At 39.6% G+C, this 21,782-nt stretch overlaps 4 protein-coding genes across 5 annotated transcripts in view; 2 read left to right on the top strand and 2 right to left on the bottom strand.

The window, feature by feature from the left end:
• Positions 1 to 192: 192 nt before the first annotated feature.
• On the bottom strand, positions 193 to 4,188 carry LOC115627526 (3'-5' RNA helicase YTHDC2). The gene is made up of 4 exons (XM_030523225.1): positions 3,416 to 4,188; positions 3,150 to 3,357; positions 827 to 2,938; positions 193 to 654 (listed from the first exon to the last, which is right to left on the bottom strand). Exons 1-3 carry the CDS (start codon positions 4,112 to 4,114, stop codon positions 912 to 914), a joined length of 2,934 nt encoding a protein of 977 aa, XP_030379085.1. The 5' UTR covers positions 4,115 to 4,188; the 3' UTR covers positions 193 to 654; positions 827 to 911.
• A 137-nt stretch (positions 4,189 to 4,325) lies between these two features.
• LOC115627594 (nuclear pore complex protein Nup75-like) lies at positions 4,326 to 6,680 on the top strand. The gene is made up of 3 exons (XM_030523317.1): positions 4,326 to 4,420; positions 4,477 to 6,006; positions 6,074 to 6,680. Exons 1-3 carry the CDS (start codon positions 4,400 to 4,402, stop codon positions 6,554 to 6,556), a joined length of 2,034 nt encoding a protein of 677 aa, XP_030379177.1. The 5' UTR covers positions 4,326 to 4,399; the 3' UTR covers positions 6,557 to 6,680.
• LOC115627595 (uncharacterized protein C9orf85 homolog) lies at positions 6,600 to 7,751 on the bottom strand. Of its 2 annotated transcripts, none has more exons than XM_030523318.1 (2): positions 7,607 to 7,751; positions 6,600 to 7,535 (listed from the first exon to the last, which is right to left on the bottom strand). In XM_030523318.1, the coding sequence occupies exon 2, from the start codon at positions 7,506 to 7,508 to the stop codon at positions 6,804 to 6,806; it is 705 nt and encodes a 234-aa protein (XP_030379178.1). In that variant the 5' UTR covers positions 7,509 to 7,535; positions 7,607 to 7,751; the 3' UTR covers positions 6,600 to 6,803. The 2 variants fall into 2 exon arrangements, with proteins under 2 accessions (XP_030379178.1, XP_030379179.1); XM_030523319.1 differs by having other exon boundaries at positions 6,600 to 7,532; positions 7,607 to 7,743.
• Positions 7,752 to 8,019: 268 nt separating this feature from the next.
• LOC115627680 overlaps positions 8,020 to 21,782 on the top strand; it is a 54,247-nt gene continuing 40,484 nt past the window's right edge. Inside the window, exons 1-2 of the mRNA XM_030523423.1 lie at positions 8,020 to 8,458; positions 8,504 to 8,915. Coding sequence (XP_030379283.1) covers positions 8,020 to 8,458; positions 8,504 to 8,915 — 851 coding nt within the window. The remainder of the gene's footprint in view (positions 8,459 to 8,503; positions 8,916 to 21,782) is intronic.

Here is a 21,782-nt window from a genome sequence, read left to right as displayed (position 1 = left end):
ACATCCGAAAATCACATTTGCAGAATTTCAACTTTAATCTTCCTCGGTATCAAGTATGGCAGTTACGAATACTTAGTTAGTCGTCAGTCAGGGAGATTCTAGTCTACACTTAATAGCAGACCCAGTATCCATAGTTGGAGTAAAACAATTTTATTAGCATTATTTGTTGTACATTTCAAAAAAATTCCATTTTACATTGGTGCTCTCTTTCGTATCGAGTGTAAATACAAGTAATAAATAAGAAACTCATAAATGTTCAGTGCTATTTGGCTACTAAAGAAAACATTGTTAAACGAACAAAATTGATCACTTCTACAACTATATACTTGTATATGTATGTTCTACTCCTTAAATCGATTGCAACAACGAGATGCTATTTGGCACGTTGTGCTGCGTTGTACGCTGGAATCTTTTATCTTTTACAAGATATTTCACATAGTATGTACATACTATACTATATATACAGTCTCGGTAGCTTATCCTTAGTATGTGTACCAATACCAATGTATAAGGTATGTACATTTCATACTTGTGTTTATCATAAATTCTTTATGAGAATGCAACATCATCATTTCTTTTGTTTACCTTCCACATGCACTGGCTGGTTCTGAATAAGAATCAGGCCAATGCCACATCCTTCGTGAGTACAGTAAACTATAACAAAAAGAAATATAAATACAACTTAAGCATAAACTCTGAGAGCGTAGATTTCTGTGAGCTCTCGGGCCTTTCGTAGTTTTACATTTAGTTTAACATTTATAAAATATACAGATGACCAGAAAATAATTGTCCTGCTACTACGAGTATATCGTATTTAGATACTTACATTGAAACATAAATGTGTTTGTACTATTATGTGATTGGGTGTTGGTCTCCTTGATGTCTTGAAATGGTGCGTTGGGAAGGTGTATTTATTCATTGAATTCATTCAATGAAGCTGCAGATGGTATGCGATAAGTAGAGTGCAGGGACAAGAGCTTGCTGGCAAATTCGGGGGCTTTCGAATGCTCATGGGTCAGCTTTCTTAAGTTCACAAGTATGTTAAACTCGCGTTCAAGTTGCGCCCGCAAATTGAGCAACTTCAAGCAGAACTTTTCATCCATTTGGATGCGTATCCACGAGTCCAGGCAGAGCAATGTCTCCTTTTCTGAATCGCACGGCTGTAGGAAATACTGTTTTCCGCATTGCATTGCCACAATTAATGTTGTTATTAAGGTGTTGTTTTCTATAGATAGAACTTGACCAATATTGTGTCTTTTTTCAACAAAGCAAATCCAGTCCTCTGATGACGGCGACGAATTTTTTGTATTTATTTTCTGTAGGCAGGAGTTTCGCGATATTTGTACCGTCGTGTCTCCGCCCGTGACGATCGTACGTTTCTTTCTAGACCTATCAATGTTAGCCACATTAGGATAGAGGCCTGCTGCCATTGCAAGCCGCACAATATCCTTATTAGTGTCATATTCAAACACATCAATGTGGATCTCAAACATTTGGAATACCGTATCGCGCAATTTTCTTACGGCACCAACAAACATGTCCATGCTTTGTAAACTCAAAAAGTTTTCTTTGCAATAAGCCACAGCGTCTCTTTTCGACCGGCCTTTATACTCCTTGTATAAATTCACTATTCCGAGTGTATCGCTATTCTGGTCAATGCCGAAAAGCGAACGCTTAAGTTGTTGCTGCGTCCGCTCTGTGCGATCTGTGGGCACTATAAACGGATCGCGCACCGTAAAGAAGCTCACTATAATGCTCACACTGCCAAAGCAGCGATAATACAATGAATAAATAAGGAACTTGCCCAACTGCACGTCCAGCGGTAGTTCTGCAATAATCTCCCCCAACTCGGTGACCTTTTCATGTCTTTCGTGCAACACACCGATCAGTTGGAGCTTCTCGCATGCCTGTGTTACACGCTCCGGCTTGGGAGGGTCTAAGGCATTGCCCAGATAGGTGGCGATACGTTCGTTGGGGGCAGCCAATTTGGCCAGAAGGCAGATCTCATTGAGTGTGCGTCGCATAATTTCTGGCACCAGGTAGTCGGACATTTGCTCGTACTGCGCCTTAGAGTAGAGACGATAACAAATGCCACTTCTCTGACGCCCTGCACGTCCCGTTCGCTGTTCAGCATCAGCCTTTGATATCCAGTCGCAGGCTAAAACAGATGAGTCCGTTTTAGCATCATATGTTTTTATCTTTGCTCTCCCCAAATCGATGACATAAATGAGATCGGGTATAGTAATCGACGTCTGAGCAATATTGGTTGACAATATGACCTTGAGTTGGATGTTTGGCAGTACTCGAAACACTTGGCTGTGCGAGTTGTGGTCGATCTGACTATGCAGGAGTATGTAACGCACGGATTTATGCGGCAAAGCTTCCTGGAAGCGGCACATTAAGTTGGTTATATCCTGCAACCCAGGCAAATAAATGATCAAGCCTCCTTTCTGCCCACGATTCAGGAGCACCTCCACCACTGATATGATCAAATCATTGTCTATATCCTGCACGGATTGTGGGCAACTCCTCAAATAAGCCTCTAACAACTCCTGTGGGTCGTTGGTGCAAGAGTTCTTCAGATACCATTTCATGTTTTCGGTCATATAACCAGTCAATTTTAATGTGTCTTCCAGATGAATAACTTCCACTTTGAAGCATCGACCCTCCACATTAATGATGGGTGCATTATTAAAATATGTAGACAATTTCTCCAAATCCATCGTCGCGGACATCATTATCAATTTGAAGTTTCTATTTCGCTGCAGTTCACGTTTGGCGGCCAGCATCAGGAAATCTGTATCCACATCTCGCTCATGCACTTCGTCGATTATCAGATGCGTTGTTTTTCTGAAGAATCTTTTGGCATCCACGCCGAGCACACGCATCATGCAACCGCCAGTGGTGAATGTCAGCAATGTATTTATGCTGCATTTATCTGTAAATGGAGGAGTTATAATTAGAAGTAAAGAATTTTCATTATAGACGCCTATCAGAGAAGTGCTCAGTCAAAGCTTTTATCTTTTATTTACTCAACATTTAGGCATCATTAAAAAGTTTTTATAGTTGTTACTTGCTTGAGCAATAACCATTTTAAGCCATAGGTTTGGAAATTATCATAATTTTCCATTTCGAATAGGAGTACTTACTCTCCATGCGTATTTGATAGCCAACAGTTTGTCCCAATGCTTCTCCGCGCTCCTTGGCAATGCGCGACGAGACTGTTATGGCGGCTATGCGGCGGGGCTGTGTTACCACAATTCGCACAGGACGGTTCGAGCCGGTGGCGTCGTCCAGCAAAAACTGAGGCAACTGTGTGGACTTGCCGGATCCTGTGGCTCCATTAACAATCAGCACCTGTAAATGATGGTAATTGCAGAAAATCGGCAAATCTTAGACGAATTCCATCTCTTACCTGATGTTCGTCTAGCAGCTGCAGAATTTCGCTACGATGCTCGGCAATGGGTAGATTACGTGCTTCTTCAACAATATCACGTGGCAAATTGAGGGCCTTGCGTGGGGGCACCATTGGCGTTCCAATGAGTCCATTGCCCCAATTTTGCTTTCTACCTGCCGGCTTTGGAAACTCCAGCGGCTTCGTAGGGCCGTGTGACATGACAGTATCGAGGTATTGCAACACACGCTCGTCTACTTTAAATTTCGTGGAAGCCTGTTCCTCTAGGTCCGTGACATCTTGCTTGCGCGTAATGACGAGGACACGGTCTTTATCCTTGCCATGGCTTCGTGTCTTGAGATTGCCTAGTTGTAAGGCAAATAAGTGGACGACGCGGCGTTCTCCCGCAGATAGGCCCACCATTTCTATTTCAGGCTCATCACTTTGAAGAAAGTCTCTTAGGGTACGGTGTAGCAGCTGACGTTGGGCAGGTGATACGGAATTCTCACCTGCCTTTTCAATATTGCTGTCGTGAGATGAATTCGAATTGCCGCGCTTTGTTTTTCCTTTGCCTCTTGAGCGTGCGGCGCCGGCGCCGGTGCCGGTGATTTTTTGGGAAGTTTGCGCTTCATCCAGATTTTCGCAGCTTGTCGCTTCAGCTTTAAAATCATATGACCCTATTTCCAGACCATTGATACCCTGTGTTATGTTACTTGCCATCGCAGTTCAAACTATTTAGCTTGGCTTCCTTTTCTTTTGCGGCAAATTATTTTATTTTGTGCAACCAACAACTCATCCAGCGGACAATTTAAAGTAAGCAGCAATCGCAACGATTGCGTCGATATGTGTGAATGAGTTCACAGCTGATGCCAAAAAAATATCGATAATTCAAAAAAAAAAAACTAGATCATTTGATAGGAGCGAGTGGTTTGCCCGGTAAACATATTTGTTCATATTTGCGCGTTGTGCCCTCGAGCCTGCACGGTTTTTGTTTTGTTAATTAAAATGAGCGATCCGCCTGTCTTCGTAAGTTTGTACAGACATTGCAGTCCATTGTCAACAATAATACTCTATATTTGTAGGAGCTTGGGGACAAGCTTGCCACGCGTTGTGGCAACACCTTGTCCGGCACATTTTTGCCGAACAACAAAATGGCGCTGAGCGCTTACCGGCACAAGAATACCGATGCTTTCGGTAAGCCGGAAGAGCCCGAAGCCATAAGAGCTATCTCCGAGGATCCAGTGCTCATCTACATCGCGGAGGAAACATCGCTCTATGGCGAGCCGCTCCTTCGCAGCTTGCTGGCCGAGGCCAACACCACCTTCACTACATTGCAGAAGCTCGACCAGAAGGCTGCCAAGGCCGAGTTTGTTAATATATCGCAGGCCTATCGCAGCATTGTGCGCGCCTGCCTTGAGAAGCTCGAGCTTGCAAAGGCAACACCCGAGGTGCTGATGGACGAACAACGTCTTCATTGTACCTCGGATGCGATCACAACTTTCTATGCGATCGAATGTCTGTGGCAGCTGTTCGAGATACTCTATATTCAGGGACTGCAGAAGCAAATAATTGTCCCACAGTTATTGGACTGGACTCGCTTTCACTTTCCGTTAACCGAGGGGCGAGCCACAGATTTGCTGTTAATGGCAGAGGAGGCCAGCGACTCTGATGATTATTGGAGCACTCTGAAGACCTTGATTATGTTGGGTGAAGTAGGCGTCACAGCCGCTATTCTAACTCAGAATCGAAAAGCAAACCGTGGCCCATTTGAGGCAGCCATAAATATGTTGAAGGCCATGCCGTTGTACCAGCATGGCTACGCAATGCAAAAATTTTGCTCGCAATGGGAGTTCTGGCGAGCAGAAGGAGAACGCAAGATAGCTGCCAATATGTTTGCTGCCGAGCCGGAATTGGAGATTTTAATGGAGCTAGTTGTTGGAAATACCGAGAAATGGGATGCTGGTCTGGCCCAGTCGAACGACTGGTACGAATTTCTACCTGGCTATCTACTATATACCAATCCAACCTGTAAGCCCTTTGAGTTACGCATGGTCGCAACCGCCTGGCTGAATCGCTGGTCGCGCGTAAAGCCAGATTGGGAGATGAAGAGCATGAGTCGCATGATCATGCAGCTAATGCAGCACGATCTTAAAATGTTTCTCTATGAATCGCAAAGACTGAACGATAGCCATTGGTTTGCTACGCATTTAATCGATCTTATTCACCACTCCGGCCAATTAAATGCCTACTGTCAGCAACAAAAAGTCGATCTGCCATCGTTGCGGCAGTCAATGCTCTTGGAGTTTGGCAGCTATTTGATGACTTCCCTTAATCTCTGGCAATTGGGCATTGACTACTTGGACTCTTGTGGCCAGGAGGGTTACAAAGCCATAGAAACAATATTGTCTCATATACCTCTGAAGTCAGAGCGGCTATCCCTTAAATTGATAGCCTTGGCCAAGCAGCGTAACTTGGCGGATGTGGAGCAAACGATCTGCAAGGTACTCGCTAGACGTTGCTATGATGAACAGCGTTTTAGCAGCGCCCTAGAATGGGCCATACGCTCTAAGGATCCGGTGTTGGTTAATGGCATAACCGATTTTATTTTAAAGGTAATAGCAGCATTGCATAGATGACAAAGAATTCAATTAGTGACAGTTTTGCTATTATCTTTTACAGAACTATTCCGAAACGGGAATTATGCTCTGCAAGGATGTCATCACCTATATCGGTGCTCGCATGTTTATCTCCCCACGATTGGTTTTCCTCTGCAAGTATTTTGAGTTTTATGAACTCTATCGGAAACGTGATTTTTTGCCCGCGGCCGAGTTGCTAATTAATTTATTGGATTCCAAAATAACACCAACTTATTTTTGGCCTTCGCTGCTCATGGATTCCCTGCCGCTGCTCGAATCGAAAGATCCCAAGCTCTTTTCCAAGGAAACTATCACCATCCTGCGTTATTTGGAATTGGAGCTTGAGCCGCTTATCGAGCGCAACAAACGCGAGACGGCCGAGTTCGCATTCCAAACTTCAAAGACCGTCCTGCGGGACTATCGTGTAGAGAATATAGAGGAGCTTGTCCGCATGTTGCGTTATGCCTGCTCCCGCAACCTGGCCCGCACATTCATAATAGAGGGCACAGCATCGTCTAATAAATAAAATAATTGATTTTTGTTTCGATCGTTATGACACCCTAGGTTTAGCTATGAATTTGTATTTGCGTATATTAAAATATAATATAAAGTATGAGCTGTTCAAAGAACAATAAACGAGTTTAGTTGACCATAACATTTGATGGAATTAGATACACCTTCAAGCATTACTATGCTAGTTTTTGCGAGTTTTCGCTTTCACTTCAACATCATTTATTGAAAATTATCTAGGAAAAAATATTATTTCAGCCTAATTACTTTTCTGCTCTCTTTCTTCCTGTATCTTTGAGTTCACTTCTTTCCTCATCTTCACTGTCGCTGCTTTGCTTAGAGTCGGCATCGGAACCTTCATAGTCGTCCTCATCATCATCATAGTCATCGTCGTCCTCATCGCTTTCTGCCAACTTCATTTGCTCAATCTTCTCTAGCAGCTCCTCGCGTGTGTGCTTCACATACTGGGCTAATTCCCGCGCCTCAGGATCGGCAGGATCCTCTTCATGTTGCTGTTCTAGCTTGCGACCTTTGGCCTGGAAACGCAAAAATGCACGTCGCTTACGCTCCGGGAAGCTTTTGATAAGACGCTCCATTTCCGCTTGCAGCTGTTGCTCCTCCCGTGGTGTTGGCTGCGGAGCCTCAATAGGCACCTCGTCAGCGCTTTTTAAGCACTTGGCGCAAACCCGGGCCTGAACAGCGCAGTCGCGACAAATGACGTGATATGCTTTGCGAACATTGCGCTGCTGGCACCGTGTGCACGTCTTCGCCTGTGTGAGCGGCTTGTACTTCTTATACTTGATTTTCCACTCGATGACATCCTTGCAGTGCTGACAGACTGTGGACACGTGCATCTTGTTGAGCCGTATCTGCTGGGGCGTCTTGTCGTGCAAATCGTTTTTGAAGACATACCGGTTTTTGTGCTTCTGTGCACGTGTGCGACTTACATTGCCGCGTTGAGAGCTCATTATGTCCTGATTGGGTGACAAGTCCTGCTATATTGTGAAATAAGAAAGTTTAAGAAAAATTAAATAAAAAAACCCAAATATTGCAGCGCAAGAGGCACCTGTTATTATTTCCAATAACTTGTGTTTGGCGCGACTTGGTGTTGGCACCTAAATGTGCTAAGCTCTTTATTTATAATGTTTTAATGTAATATTTGTTGATGGTTTTATTTCAAAAGCTTGTTTAATTTATAAAAATTGTTTGCTAACTAGTGCGCAATGCCCGCACATGTGAGCGCACGCGTTTCAAAGCTCGACGCTATGAAACACAAAGTGCACAGGCCAGCTGTCCGTCTATCGATAGCTGCAATTTTAATCGAAAAGCTTCATTAGACGGTTGTGAAGTACACTTTTCTAATCATGAAGGTACTCTACGTTCGTGATTTTTGTATCTGTTAAATAACTTTTGTTAAAGAATGTCTTTATTTCTTGTCTTTAAAGCTGTTCTGTCATCAAATTACGCGCTCATGTTGCGATGCGCGACCTCAAACAGCGCTTGCTCGATCTATTACGCTCCGGCGGCAACCAGCACAATCACAACAACAATGCCGGCGCCGAGCACAGTGCAACTCATGGACAACAACGTCAACCACAGCAACAACAACTATACCATCACCCACAGATGCAATCCATACACAAGCCGAAAAAATTGCATGAATATACAGCCGCCGATTGCAATGCGGCATTTTTGCGCAAATATCATGAACTTGGCGTTAGTCGAGATCGGGAGCGGGAGCGGGAGCGTGAGCCCAACAATACGTTGGGCGCTGGCGCCAATGTCATCTATTTCAATGAGAATCTGTCAATGACCAGCAAGTATAATGTGCGCCAATTTCCGCTTGCCCGATATCCTTCGTGTCCCATAGGCAGCTTTAACATGAACATGTCCTCCGACCCCAATGGCAACAATAACTGCACCAACAACGATCCTGCTTTGCCCTCCGGAATAGACAGCGCAGCCAGCAGTAGTCTAGCAGACGACACGGAGAGCGAGAAATACAATTTTTGCTCAGATGAGGATCAGAGCAGTAATACGTTGATACTCCGAAGTCAGCGACACAATAATGAACTCTTGCCAGATATGCATGACATGGAAATGGATGCGGATGACATGGAGGAGGAGGAGGACATGGACCAGGCTGAATCGCAGCTGGACTCGTTCTGCACTCTCTGCACCTCAACGTTTAGCTACAATAAATGTTGTCGCTACTGCGAGAATTCGCTATGCGGCTCCAAATGTAATTCAGAGCGTGGATCCCATGCCAGTCGCTTCAGTCGCAATGGCCTCGGCATGATGGCGGGCATCGACGGCGAACAGCGCTTCGGCGGTAGTATGCGGATGCTTGCAGAAACGCCCGTAATGGCCATGAGGTGGGTGGATTTCAATACAAATGTTGTTTTAGTTGTATTTTGTAGGAAATACCTTAAATATTTATTAAAAATTGCGCATACCACATAATATATAAATATTTAATTTAATTGCGTCTATAACTTTGTTTCAAATTGGGATACAAATTTACGATTTATTTCAGAGTTTTTCAATAGATATTTTAAAGAACGATATGTACTTATACATATGAAATGTTGGCGCCAATAATAGTTGTTCCGGGTAACATCTAAACCAACTATGATTTTATGTATGTGTTTATTTATGTATATTCCCTAGAAACCCCGAAACCGCTCACACGATTTTAAGCAAATTTTGTGGCAATATTCAATATAGTCTAACCTGTTAAGTTTCGTGGAAATGGCGATGAACGCTAATCCACATCTAGAGCCATAAAAACGAAACAGGAACGAGAGTCGCGGCTTCGACAATGCGCGAAAGGGCATCCACTTCTGATCCAAGAAACACAAACAGGAGGCGATGAATATCTTTTGTAAAGACGAAGCCATAAAATGCGAAAGAGGTATTGGGAAAGATGTGACGCCGGAAAGATATTTTATAGAAATTCTGTGTGCAAAGTTTGGTTAGGGTAGCTTTTGAAATATGGACGGTATTGACGAAATTCTGTAGCGGGAGAAGGGGGGGGATAGGGGGGACCTAGGAGAATCTGGATACCAACTTTGGTTATTCCAGCTTTTATAGTTTCTGAGATCCTTGCGTTCATCCAGACGGACAGACGAACAGACGGACGGACGGACATGTCTAGATCGATTTCTCTCATCATGCTGAATCAGAATATATATACTTTATGGGTTCGGAGATACAATTTTGTTTGCTAATCCGTGGCATTGGAGTTCGATTTCTGTTTCGGAGTTTCCCATTTAAAAGTTCATGGTTCGTCGGTCACCAATTGGAGACGCGTGCCAATAAAATCGGTCATATACCCTCCCACCGATGAAACGAATGCAATTGCGTCGTTATATGGTCATTATCATTATTAGCCTTTGCCATTGCCATCTTTATCGCGATTGGCATCGACATCGACATTGGCATCGCTAATGAAGTGTTTTCATAATTCTATTACATAAATTGCACTGTCAATCGTCTCGAATTAAAAGCTAATGCGCTCGAAAGTGCGTCGTTGTTGCTACGATGTTCGCTCATTAGAGCGCCCCGTTGAAGTCTGATTGATTGCGTTTAAATTGCCGGCAATCATGAATGAATATTTTGAGTTGGACATTTTGAAGTTGAGGCTGCTGTCGCCTAATTGTTGCAACGGAGATCAATGACTGGCAAAGAAGGGCAAAGGCAACATTTTCATACTTCGCTTGTTGGTGAAAAACAAACAACAACAACAACAAAAAACAATGGATAATGCAAACTCTTAACCAACAACTAATAGAAATCGAGTGCCGTTAGCAGCGATAAACCAAACAAAAGTTCGGCAGCACAGAAGCGCGCACTGCCAAGAAGCCCATGAAGAGGCAGGCAGCAGAAGTCGCTTGACCATAAAAACATAAAACACAAGTTTCCCCATTCGCGCTTCGAAGTTGAAATACTCTATGTAGGCAATACTAATGGAAGGCATACAATAGTGGAAAGAATATTGAATATTTTTTATTTATTTATTTATTTCATCGACAAACAATGCAGTTGATGTAAAAGAAAAAAGAAAAAAAAAACTATATATGTATATATATTTACATAGCCAATACAATAGAGAACTTAAGCTAAATAAAACTAAAGAAATAAAATAGGCTTTTTTGACAAAATGACAAAAATATCTAATAACGAATCCGACTCGGATTCCAAACGGTCAGCTATTTTGATAATAGAAATAATAGCAAACATTTTTTACTCAGTACTTAAAAGGTAAAATCAATTGATTTTTATAAAATATATGATTATAAAAATACTTGTTCTACTTATGCAGAAAGCATTAAATATTTTATGCGAAGTCTTTGAGTTTCTTTCCTTATGAATATAATTTCAATAAATCAAAAGTCGTATATTTACCAACAATTTTGTGAACCGACTTAAAATTCTTCCAAACGCTAAGCACTTGCTGAACCCTTTAATGTTTATTAAACACTTCTAATTGGACATCAAATATATTAATGAATATTCTAAATAGATATGCGCAATGCAGGCTTCATAGAACAGCTATAATACTCACGCTTCTATGTTTAGAGCAGATATGGAATCTATTGAATAAAATTAAAGTGAAAAAAATCTGAGATAAAAACACAAAGCAACTAAGAAAAAAAATCCAGCAATGCGCAAAAAGCGCATCGAATACACCGACACATACACACACACACACACGCACACACACAAGACATACATAAGTATATGTACTACGCCCCTTTCGCCGGTTGTGTGTTTGTAAACATATTCAGCAATAACAAAAAGCCGAACAAATTAACGAACGAACGAACGAACGATAGTGTTCGGCTTTGGCTTTCTCGTGGCTGTTGTTGTTGTTGTTGCTGCTGCTGCGCATGCGCGCATTGGGACGACTTGTGGCAGCTTCTGCTTCTTCTTCTCTTTCTTCGAGTTTAACTCTCGTTTGGCTCCGGCTTTAGCATTTCTTTTGGCGGCGCAGTCTGATAGCTTGGACTGGCCGAAGATTGTCTTTCAAACACCCGACGACCATTGTTCGCTCAGCACGTGCCGCGCTCGATCTTCAAAGCACGCGTATAGATTGGAGTCTGTTGTCTTGTATGCACATACTCGTATATTGATAACGACTGGTCGCCACGATCAGCGCGACGAAAAAGACGTTTTCATTCTAATCCAGAAATCACAGAAATCTGTGACTCAATGCTGCGCCAATCTTGAAGTGCGAATTTATTTTTCTTCTTTTTTTTAACTTGTATTCTGGATTTTCCCGCGAGTCTGCGTGTGTGCGTGAGTGTCTGCGAAAAGTGCGTTAAAGAAAAACAAGCTGAGATACACATGTCCAGCTATTCGCTGACAAACTTCTCTCGAAGTGGAAGTTCAAGCAAATCGCCTATGTTCGATGATCAATGGATTAATGAGTAAGACTTTTTTGGGTAAGATCTTAGCGTGTTCTTTAGTTTTAGGTTTTCCTAATTCCTCGTATTTGCAAGTTGCTTTGCACTTTTTGTAACGGCGTTAAATAAAAATTCAAGCAAAATCTTGTTAAAATATAATACATATTAATTTTTTGACATTAAAACTATCATTAAATCATTTGCTATATTTGTTTAATGCTTTAAAATATGTGAAATCAAGTTTCTGCATATCTGACTTATTTTTAAATACTTCTATCCCAAAATATACGCATTTAAATAAAAAAAAAAAAGGAATTCCATTTCATTGAATTAAAATAGCTGGTTTGGCCAAATAACTAAGAGGCCGCTGCTATCGATTCCAAAAGAGAAAAACTGATTCGCAAATATGTTTTAAGAAGAAAATAATCCGCACAGTCTAAATCTAAATACTCTTTCTTTCAAAAGTTTGTTGCTGATTTTTTCGATTTCCGGTCATTTTCGACTTCAAGTCTGAAATGCTCTAAATACTTTCTCTAATTCTAATTTGAAAAGTTTCTGGGTGGTTTGAAACGTTTGTCGATTGCATAGTAAGATATAGAGGGAGATAGAGGGCTATAAAGCGAGATAGACTCAGGCAATTGTTGCTAGTATCTCTCACATGTACGAGCCTGTACATGTGTACATACTTGTAGTAGATATGTTTGGATGTACTTGTATGTGTGTGCAGCTTTATTAATTGTACCTATATATGATTACATTTCAGCTATAATTATGGGCTGTCCAAAGCATAGAGCGCACCGCGTTTGTTTTTATTTTAATGCAGATGGTGTGTATGTACATACTACTATATGCATGATAAATGAACAAGTGCTACTTATATCCATACACATCCATATTTTTGCTACACTTATATGTACATACATACTTATCGCATTATCCCTCCCTCCTCATGCTCACTCAGTTGTTGAACAACTCGCAACTCGTAGAATCAAAAAGCGCGCAAAAATTTCAGTTTGTTTCGGTTCGTGGCCCGGCGATTATTGCCGCACTGCCGTGTTTATTAATTTTCTTTGCACTTTTTTTTTTTTTATTTTTTTTTTGTGTATGTATGCGAGTACGTATGTACATACATATGTATGTATGTACGTATGTATTTTATTTCTTGAAATTCGTCTCTATTGCCACATATTATGTGGAGCTGTTGCTGCTGTTGCTGTTGATGTTGCCGTTGCAGCTGCCACTTGGCTGTTGTTGTGGAGCTTGCCGCTTCTTTGTTTTTGTTATTGTTGTTGTTGTTGTTAGTTACAGTTAATCTTGCATACCAGGCCAAAGATTATAGATTTATGAACCCATCTTAACTTCCCAATGCAATGCAATGCAATGAAGTCTAAGCTGATGCTCGTATTCAAATTTTCTAAATTAAGAAAACACTTCAACACAAATTCTATGGGAGCTCTACTTTTCTAATTCCTTTACTCAATGCCTCCCAAAAAGCACAATCTGCAGCATCCATTTTGGCAAAAAGTGGGATCTGTATAAGAAGTATTATTTTCTAAGCACGTTAATCAAACACAAATTCTATCAAAAATTGTATTTGTGGAATACAGCAACGCTACTTCTTTTTGGAAACAGTTGTCCTGTTTATTGAAAGGGAGAGCTTATAGATTATATATAATTACATAATTTATATGTACAACAAGAGTTTCCTCTTGTTCAGTTTTGAGCTACAGAGATGGCAGTTTATTTAATTCGAAAGTGAGGGCACCTGAAGTAAACGAGATTTGTTTGGAAATTTCAACTTGTTGTTGCCAAAGCGTAAGGTCTCTCTCTTTGCAACACTTTGAAATCGGCAGTTGCTAATACCTCCTTCAAATGAGTGCATTCAACTCGCAACATTCAACTCGCGACGCGCACAAATTAAGCAAATGATAAAACAAACGAAACGCCGTGCATTAAAAAATTAAAAAGTAAATGGACAAGTGGCCAAATAATTGCCAGACGCCCAATAAATGGCACTTGCTGTTGGCGTTGTTGGTGTTACCGTTGCCAATATACCGCCAATTGCAGCTTAAATTATAATTGCGAGCAACAGCAAATTGCAGTTGCATTACAAATGTACACACACATATGTATATAGTATGTATAGATATGGACATATGGTATAAATGTAATTATTTTTGCGTTAATTAGCTTTGGGCTTTTCGGTGCGACGTTAAAGCGCCGTTTGTTTTGTTGTTTTTTAATTTATTTTTTAAACGGTCAAATGAATGAACGAATCTCCATTTCGCATCGAGAAAATGCAACAGCAATCAGCAATTGTGGCAACAACAGTTGCACCAGCAGTGGCAGTTGAAGTTGCAGCTCTTCGAGTCACAGTTGCAGTTTAAGACGGCGACAGAGCAAAAGAAAAAGTGAAATTCGCAAGGTGGCGGCGGCGGTGGAAAGCAGAAAGCAAAGTTAAGTTGGCGGGCCTCTTAACTTGTTTCTGCTCCCAGATGCAGACCAGAGATGAGACTGCTATCGCAGCGTGAGCGTAAGGAGTGGGAAAAGCTAAAAATCTGCACAAGTCGTTTGATAATTAATATTTCACACGTGGAATTAAAATCAATTTGCCAGGCATTGACATAACTGATCTAGAAATCTCTTAAAAATCTGCAGTAAGTCACTCCCTTGTTCCACTTTTGAAATTGAATTGAATTGAAAATTAAATAATTATTAATATATTTTTTGCTTTTGCGAGCACTGTTGAAATATTGTTTCAGGATTTCGATTCAATCGCAATATAAAATTATTTTAATTTATCATTATGCTTTCTATGTGTTGAAATGAAAATGTAGTTTAAATTATAGTTTTTTTAAATCTTTATTTAAGATCTGATCTAGGTTGGACAATTATTAAAATTTATGATAACTTCGACATTTTTAACATGGTTTTATTAGCTTCGCCTGTATGTATGTATGTAACGAAATCTTTTACCAATTTCCAGTAGTCCTGATCAGCTTGAAAATGTGCACAGGGGTCAAGGACTGATGACAATACAATTATTTAAATCATGCTTCTACTCAAGGAACGAACTCACATTGCTGGCTCGTTGAGATAGGCCCCTTAATTTATAGTGGACCTCTTACCTTAATGTATATGTATTCCCAGATCTGGCACAAGTTGCAAAATCTTTAGAAGAGTATAGAATGTTGCCTGCTTTTTCACGTTTCGGAAATCAAAGAATTGTGGAACAATTAGTACGTTTCGTGCCATTGCATCTCACTTTGTGATCATCTCTATGCCAAGCCCCTCCAAGTACGAGTATTCGTATCTGCAGCCTTTTGCTTTCGTTTACTCTGCCAGCCAGACAAGCCGGCGACGGGCTTGTGTCGAGCTGAATCTTTAAAGTGCGGGCGGGTGCGACGCGTCGCGACGCGACGCGACGGAATGGTCCCAGCTATTAGCCGTGTTAACATATCTTGCATGGTCGTCGGTCAACAACCAGGCGAGCAGCACAAGCCTGTTGCCACTTATCGCTGTTGTTGCTGCCACTGTTTCGTTTTTTCGTAATACCCGCCAACTTTCCACCAATGTCAATTATGAAGGCAAAGCGTTTACATATTTTTAGCTCATGCGACTAGAAAACAGCCTCAGTCTCAGTCTCAGCCTCAGCCAACAGCCAACAACCAACAGCTTTTCATTTTCAATATCAAACTGCAGTCGAGGCTTTGTCTGCCAACTGGTTTCCCCCATAGCTGTTGTTGTTGCCAGTTGTTGCCATCGCCAACAGTGTCGCCGTCATAATTGGCCATTTTGCGTTGCTAATCCATTGCGCAAATTTGGTCAATAAGTAAAACAAGAAACCTAATTGGAATTTATGCGCATCGTGTTTAATACAAAGTATGAAATTGCATTTTAAAAGGCCTTGAAGTGCAGTCATGCTGTCAACACAAATAGACTTACAACACAAATAATTTACGTTCACGTTACATGAGCAGAAGATCCGAACATTAGGCAGTCAATAATTCTATTTTGTTAAATTGAAGGTAATTCTTTATTCAAAACGAACTCATTTCAGCTGCAAGCAAACCCCAAGTATATAAGTGTTTTATAAAATACATAAATCACATTTATTTAACTTCAAACATGCTTATAGATTCGAGGCATATCTGCATATGGTGTGAGTTCCTATGTTAGGCTTGGGCTTACAAAGTGCTAAATATAAAATGTTTCTAAAATATGAACCCGACTCTCGAATGACAAGCTTTTCAGTTCGATTCTGTATAGTACTTCTTACCAAGTGGACAATAATTTCAATTTTTCTGAAACTCCCTTTTTATTTATCGAGAAAAGCAAGAGCTAGAACTCCGTAAAGGTGAAATAATATATTATTATTATAATTTATAATTGCTGGCCATATATTGATAGAAAAATGGAGCTCAACAATTCGTAATGTTCACCACACTTGGGATGTACAAGTAGGTTCTATTCAATGCGAGAAGGGAAAAATGTATTTTTGGCTGGCTTAACTAGTATTAGCAATAAAATATTCCCTTTCACTTAACCCATGCCCCTCCATCATCGCTACAAAAAGTAACACCCAACACATAGCGTGGAAGTTCCGTTGTGTTTGGTGGCATGGAGGCCAGCACGAAAACAACAAGAAGTAGTTGCAACAGTCTTGCTCGAAATATTTGCCTTCGATTTGCATATGCATGAGACCGCAATTGCCCATTTGGTTTGGCCGAAACAGAGCTACAAATTGCATATTAGCCGGGGAAGGCACATCTCCATCGGCGCGGCGGCTGGAAATGTTTTATTTATTTATGGACTGCTACTTGGGCCACCGTGACAACTTCATCTTTAACTTTTATGCGCTTGCGGTTGTTTGTTGTTAAATAGTCAATTGTTTGTTTGCCTTTTCGGCTTTTCTCTTTGCCCATAAACAAAGTGCAGCCTGAAACTTGTCAGCATGGCTTGGACATGGCTTGGCTTACTTTCACGACTGAGCCATTGAACGCGTCTGATGTTTGCATAATGATAAGATGATAAGCTTATTGTTTTAGTATGCATACTCGTGTGGTTGCATTTCCACAGCTGCTGTAAGTTGCAGCGGTATTTGTCTTCAGTGACTGACTTTTCACGGTCTGGGCTGCAGGCACGCGTCTCAAAGCACATGCCAAAAAAGTTACACAAACTACTTAACAAAACAAGGCAGCAGAGATAGAGATAAATAACCTAGATATGGCAAATAATCACACTGAGCATTGCCTTCAAATGCCTTCAGTTAATCAAAGATTTTAATGACGGAGAGAGTATAGAGTAGTACGATTTGTTGCCAAACACTATACAAGTAGAAGCCAGCACACACAGCACTTTTGGGAAACATGTTATTGATACATGATCTGATGTGTCAATACATATCATTCACAAAATAGCATTAGGATGTTGATTTTTGTTTGACTGTATGAACGATTCGTTCTCAAGGCCCATAACAGCTACTCATTTCACATTACTTCAAAGTCGTTTAGGTGCTTTAATTGGACAGGTAGGTTCTGTTCAAAATATTTCCATTCATATTTGACGAATGCTTATAAGACCTAAATGCATCGATTGTGCTTATTATTGTTTAAGTTTGTTTCTCACATTGTTCCGTGGTTCCCCTTACCGTTACTGGACCATGGGTAAACTTCTCGTGAAACTTTGCAGCTTTGACAAAATAGAAGACACTTCAATATAAAGTAAATAAGCAAATATTCAGTGGTTTGGCATGGGGCTCGAAAGGGATAGGTGTGATATTTTTGTTGATTATTTCCAGATAATGTACAACTAGTATTATGAATTGGGTTGGAAAAAAATAGTGTTTGGAAAAATGGTTCAATTAAGAAAGGTGCTATTACTTTTGTAAACAATTCTATTGTCTTAACTAATTTCAAGGTTATATGAAACACGAAAAAGCCAATTAAACACTTTAATTTAATTTAATTCGATTGAGGAAAGTTCAATGAAGATGAAAGTAAAGCGGTATTTTTGTCAATGGTTTGTCTTCAGCATTGAACTTGAATTTTTGTGAGCGCCTCTTGTTTTAAACCATTTCCAGTTTTCGGATTTTTTTGTTGTAAATTTTAACTCTTGTCGTTCTCTTGCCGTATTGTCAGTTTATTGGTTTTACTTTTTCACTTTACAGGTCAGAAGTTCAAGTTAAAAATTTCTCGTATCAACTTTTGCTTTCTTTTGTTGTAAAAACGGCACCGAAAGTTAAAAACAAATAACGTGACACTCATTCTTTTGAATTGGAATCGCAATTTAAATTTGAATGCTTCAATGGTCGATGGCTGATGGCTGATGGCCGATGCTCTACGACAATTGGTTACCGTTATCATTAGTTATTGTTGTTGCTGCCGTTGTATTTCAGTTTGTTGTTGTTGTTGTTGCGGCTGGTGCCAAAGCTAGCGGCCCTCTGTGTGCGAGCAAATGGGAAAAGTAAAAGTGTTGCGGCTGACCGATAATTGGTCGCATTGTTGACATGTCAAAAAAAGGAAAAAAAAAACAACAAAAAGTGAATGTGGTTCCACTTCTTGTGGGCTACCACGTGGCCTCCAGCTGGGACAATCCCTGCCCACCATTGCAACTACATATAGTACATACATACATAGGTACTATACTTCCCAGTGCAGGTCTGGTGGTTGGTGGAGAAAATGGAACCACAGAATAGTACGAGTATTGTAATTAACACAAAACATAAAATGCAAAACTATCTTTAATTATTGCCTACCTGGCTGCACTGAAAGCAGGTGCCGTCGGTTTTATGATGATTTACATCCGTTGCAGACACAGTTACCAACTGAACAGTTAAGACTTGCCCAGTAAGGTGCCGTGCCAGACCAGTAGAAACTTCTGTTTTTCTTTTTTATTTCATTTTATTTTTGTTTTTTTTTGATGACTGCACCTAAAATCACTCAAGCATTTGCTGTTGTTGTTTATATCTGTTTTTGTTGCTCTCTTATTGCTGTTTTCTTCATATCGTATAGCTGTTTAGCATACACATAAGTACGAGTACTGGAAATTAAATTCCCTTCCTATACCCTGTACCCAAAGGGTAAAAGGGTACACTAGTTTTGTGCGAATATATGTAACACACAGAAGGAGGCGTGCCAGACCCCCCCACAGAGTATATATATTCTTGATCAGTAAGACAAGACGAGTCGATATGGCTACGTCCGTCTGTCTGTCTGTCTGTCCGTCTGTCTGTATGAACGCAAGGATCTCAGAAAGTATAAGAGCTAGAATAACCAAACTTGGAATCTAGATTCTCCCAAGACCGGTAAAGTACGAGTTTAAGTTTTGTTCGACTCCCCCGCAATTCGTATCTTTGCCATAGCTCCCGTAATTTTTAGAATTTTAAAGTTAGTGATTATGAGTCCACATGCCAAGTTTTATTACGATAGGTTAATTATGAAGAAGAAGAAGTTATAGCCATAAAGAGAGTATATTTGGCCGCAGCTATTGTTGTTGCTGCTTCGACTTATTCTTGTGGAGAGTACAGAGTATTTTACTGTCGGGCTTGCTCGACTGTAGCGTTCTCTTTTTTTTTTGGCACAACTTCACTGAACTGCAGTCGCACTTAGCCATTTCGTTCCAAGCTGTGGCTATGGCTATGGCTATACAGCAGCGAAAATTTCCACTTTTCTTACGGAAGACTTGAAGTGCCGAATTGAAAAATGAAAGTCAACAATTTTGTGGGTTAAGGCTATAGGGCTTTTACCCTACAAAAGTAGAAGGGAATACATAAAAGCAAAAGAAATTGATTTTCTTCATTCTTGAATGATATAGTCAGCCCTAAAATTCAAATTGTCAAATTGTCAAAAGAATACAAATTCATTTAGTAATTATTTATTTATTATTAATTTAATCATAAGTAAAAAATCGTTTTCTATTACTTATTTGGGGTTTTAAAAGTAAACTTTTAAAACTTATCAATAACAACTCCCTTCAGCTTATATTAGTTTATTTAAGACATATCTTTTTATGAACAATTATTAATTTGTACAATTGAACGAAGATAGAATCATCGAAAATGCGAAATATTTGGTGACAGAATAACAGAATTGAGTTTAAAAGACAATTGTGGAAAAATTCTAATTCTGTTTCGATGCAAGTCGATCCCCAAAACAATTGAACCGTCGCCAAGAAGATCAGAATTTTTTAAAGAATAACCAAGAACTACATAATATTTAACGTAAATGTTACACAACTGCCAAGCAGCTACATGTTTTATGCGAAAGTAATAGCCATATTTATGAATTTAACAAATATATGACAAAACACTATTATATGCCATTAGTTTATCCAACAATTAGTTTAACTTTTCAGTTATATGACTAGCAACAGTTTTTGTGGCAGCCAATTGAGTTTTCCTTAACAGTTTCAGCATTATTGATGTAAATTCTAAAATATAAGCAAAGGTGAGGTGCGAAAAAATCATTTTGATTAATTACTATTTATGATTTGTAGAGTTTCATAATAAAGAACACATTGTGTGGAATTTACGATTTAAAAAAGAATTAGATGCAGGGAATTTTCAGATACATGAACTCGTATTTTCATTTTCCGACCTACATACATACATACGTCACAAGGTACTATGAATGTGAGTGATACTTTAAGAGCACCTTGATGTTACAGGAATACCTGAGCCCAACTTCTGAAGAGCTTCGTAACCCAAATGTTAAATTTATTTTGCTAAATACACTTTGCTTTTCATAAGTAAGAAGCTGGCTCAAGTACGATACAAAATATCTACATACTACTGCGTTTAAAAAGGACCCAGAATTATGATCTTAAAACGAGCGGGTGTTTCAATGGACACTACAGGGTGCGCCATCTTTTATGTCGGTATGTAAACATTGAATATCTTTGAAAATAAACAACTGATTTTTAAGTATGAGATATTTTTATTTAATTTTGTTCTGTACAATTTCTTGAACTGAGGTTTTCAACACTGGTCTACTCAAGTCAACCGGTTCACTAATGACAAAGTTATTCAATATTTACATACCGACATAAAATATGGCGCACCCTGTATTCTTCTCATTTTTCTCATGGCTTTCATTAGAGGGGTTATGTTTTGGGGTTGTGCTTTGTAAAGGACGACCACAAACACCAATAGCACCATGTACAAGTATAGCAACCAACCAACATATACTATATATTGTATGTACATACATATATAAATGTACATAATAGACACCGAATATATGTAATAGAATGTGCGTTACTGGTTTTTTTCTGCTTTCAGGTTGGTTTCTTTGTTTGCTTATAAAATATCTTTTTGGTAGATTTTAATACTATATTATTTATTTATCATTATATTATTTATTTATTTATATTATGTACTTGTATTTTGTTTTATACTTCAGTTTGGGTAATTGTCGAATTTTTCTCTTGGGCTCCCACTAGCCATATTTATACGTTTATACTTTATGGCGTACATAAGTGACATTTCTCCCTTTTATTTCCTTTCCTCCCTTGGTGCTTAAAACATTGTAAACCGGAAAATGTTATTCTTAAATATATATTTTCTTATCTGCTATATTACTAGCTTCATAATAATAGAACTAAACAGGCTTAGTGCTTTTTCCCACCTCGTCAAGATGTTTTTGCGTCGATAATGCTTATATATAATAAAGTATGACCTTTAGGATTTAGGTACTGTTTTGTTTCAATAGATGAAATATTCTTTACTCTTTTTTCTCATCCTTCTCATAATCAACTTGATTAAATCAAGTTATTATCAATACATATATATATATATAGCATATAACTAAATTGCAAAAGTAGTTGATGAAAAAT

Source organism: Scaptodrosophila lebanonensis, unplaced genomic scaffold (assembly GCF_003285725.1).
Source record: "Scaptodrosophila lebanonensis strain 11010-0011.00,11010-0021.00 unplaced genomic scaffold, SlebRS2 tig00000096-arrow-pilon, whole genome shotgun sequence".
Lineage (NCBI taxonomy): Eukaryota > Metazoa > Arthropoda > Insecta > Diptera > Drosophilidae > Scaptodrosophila > Scaptodrosophila lebanonensis.
Note: the sequence above shows the minus strand (reverse complement) of the source record. Positions and strands in the feature narration are given on the sequence as shown.

What these genes read in the sequence shown, in the direction of transcription:
- LOC115627526 (XM_030523225.1), bottom strand. Translation starts at nt 4,114, where the DNA reads ATGGCAAGTAACATAACACAGGGTATCAATGGTCTGGAAATAGGGTCA. An exon ending in AGCTGCTAGACGAACATCAG is followed by an intron (nt 3,358 to 3,415) that starts GTAAGAGATGGA and finishes CATCATTTACAG; the next exon opens with GTGCTGATTGTTAATGGAGC. An exon ending in CTATCAAATACGCATGGAGA is followed by an intron (nt 2,939 to 3,149) that starts GTAAGTACTCCT and finishes CTCCATTTACAG; the next exon opens with ATAAATGCAGCATAAATACA.
- LOC115627595 (XM_030523318.1), bottom strand. Translation starts at nt 7,508, where the DNA reads ATGAGCTCTCAACGCGGCAATGTAAGTCGCACACGTGCACAGAAGCAC.
- LOC115627594 (XM_030523317.1), top strand. Translation starts at nt 4,400, where the DNA reads ATGAGCGATCCGCCTGTCTTC. An exon ending in TGAGCGATCCGCCTGTCTTC is followed by an intron (nt 4,421 to 4,476) that starts GTAAGTTTGTAC and finishes CTATATTTGTAG; the next exon opens with GAGCTTGGGGACAAGCTTGC. An exon ending in TAACCGATTTTATTTTAAAG is followed by an intron (nt 6,007 to 6,073) that starts GTAATAGCAGCA and finishes TATCTTTTACAG; the next exon opens with AACTATTCCGAAACGGGAAT.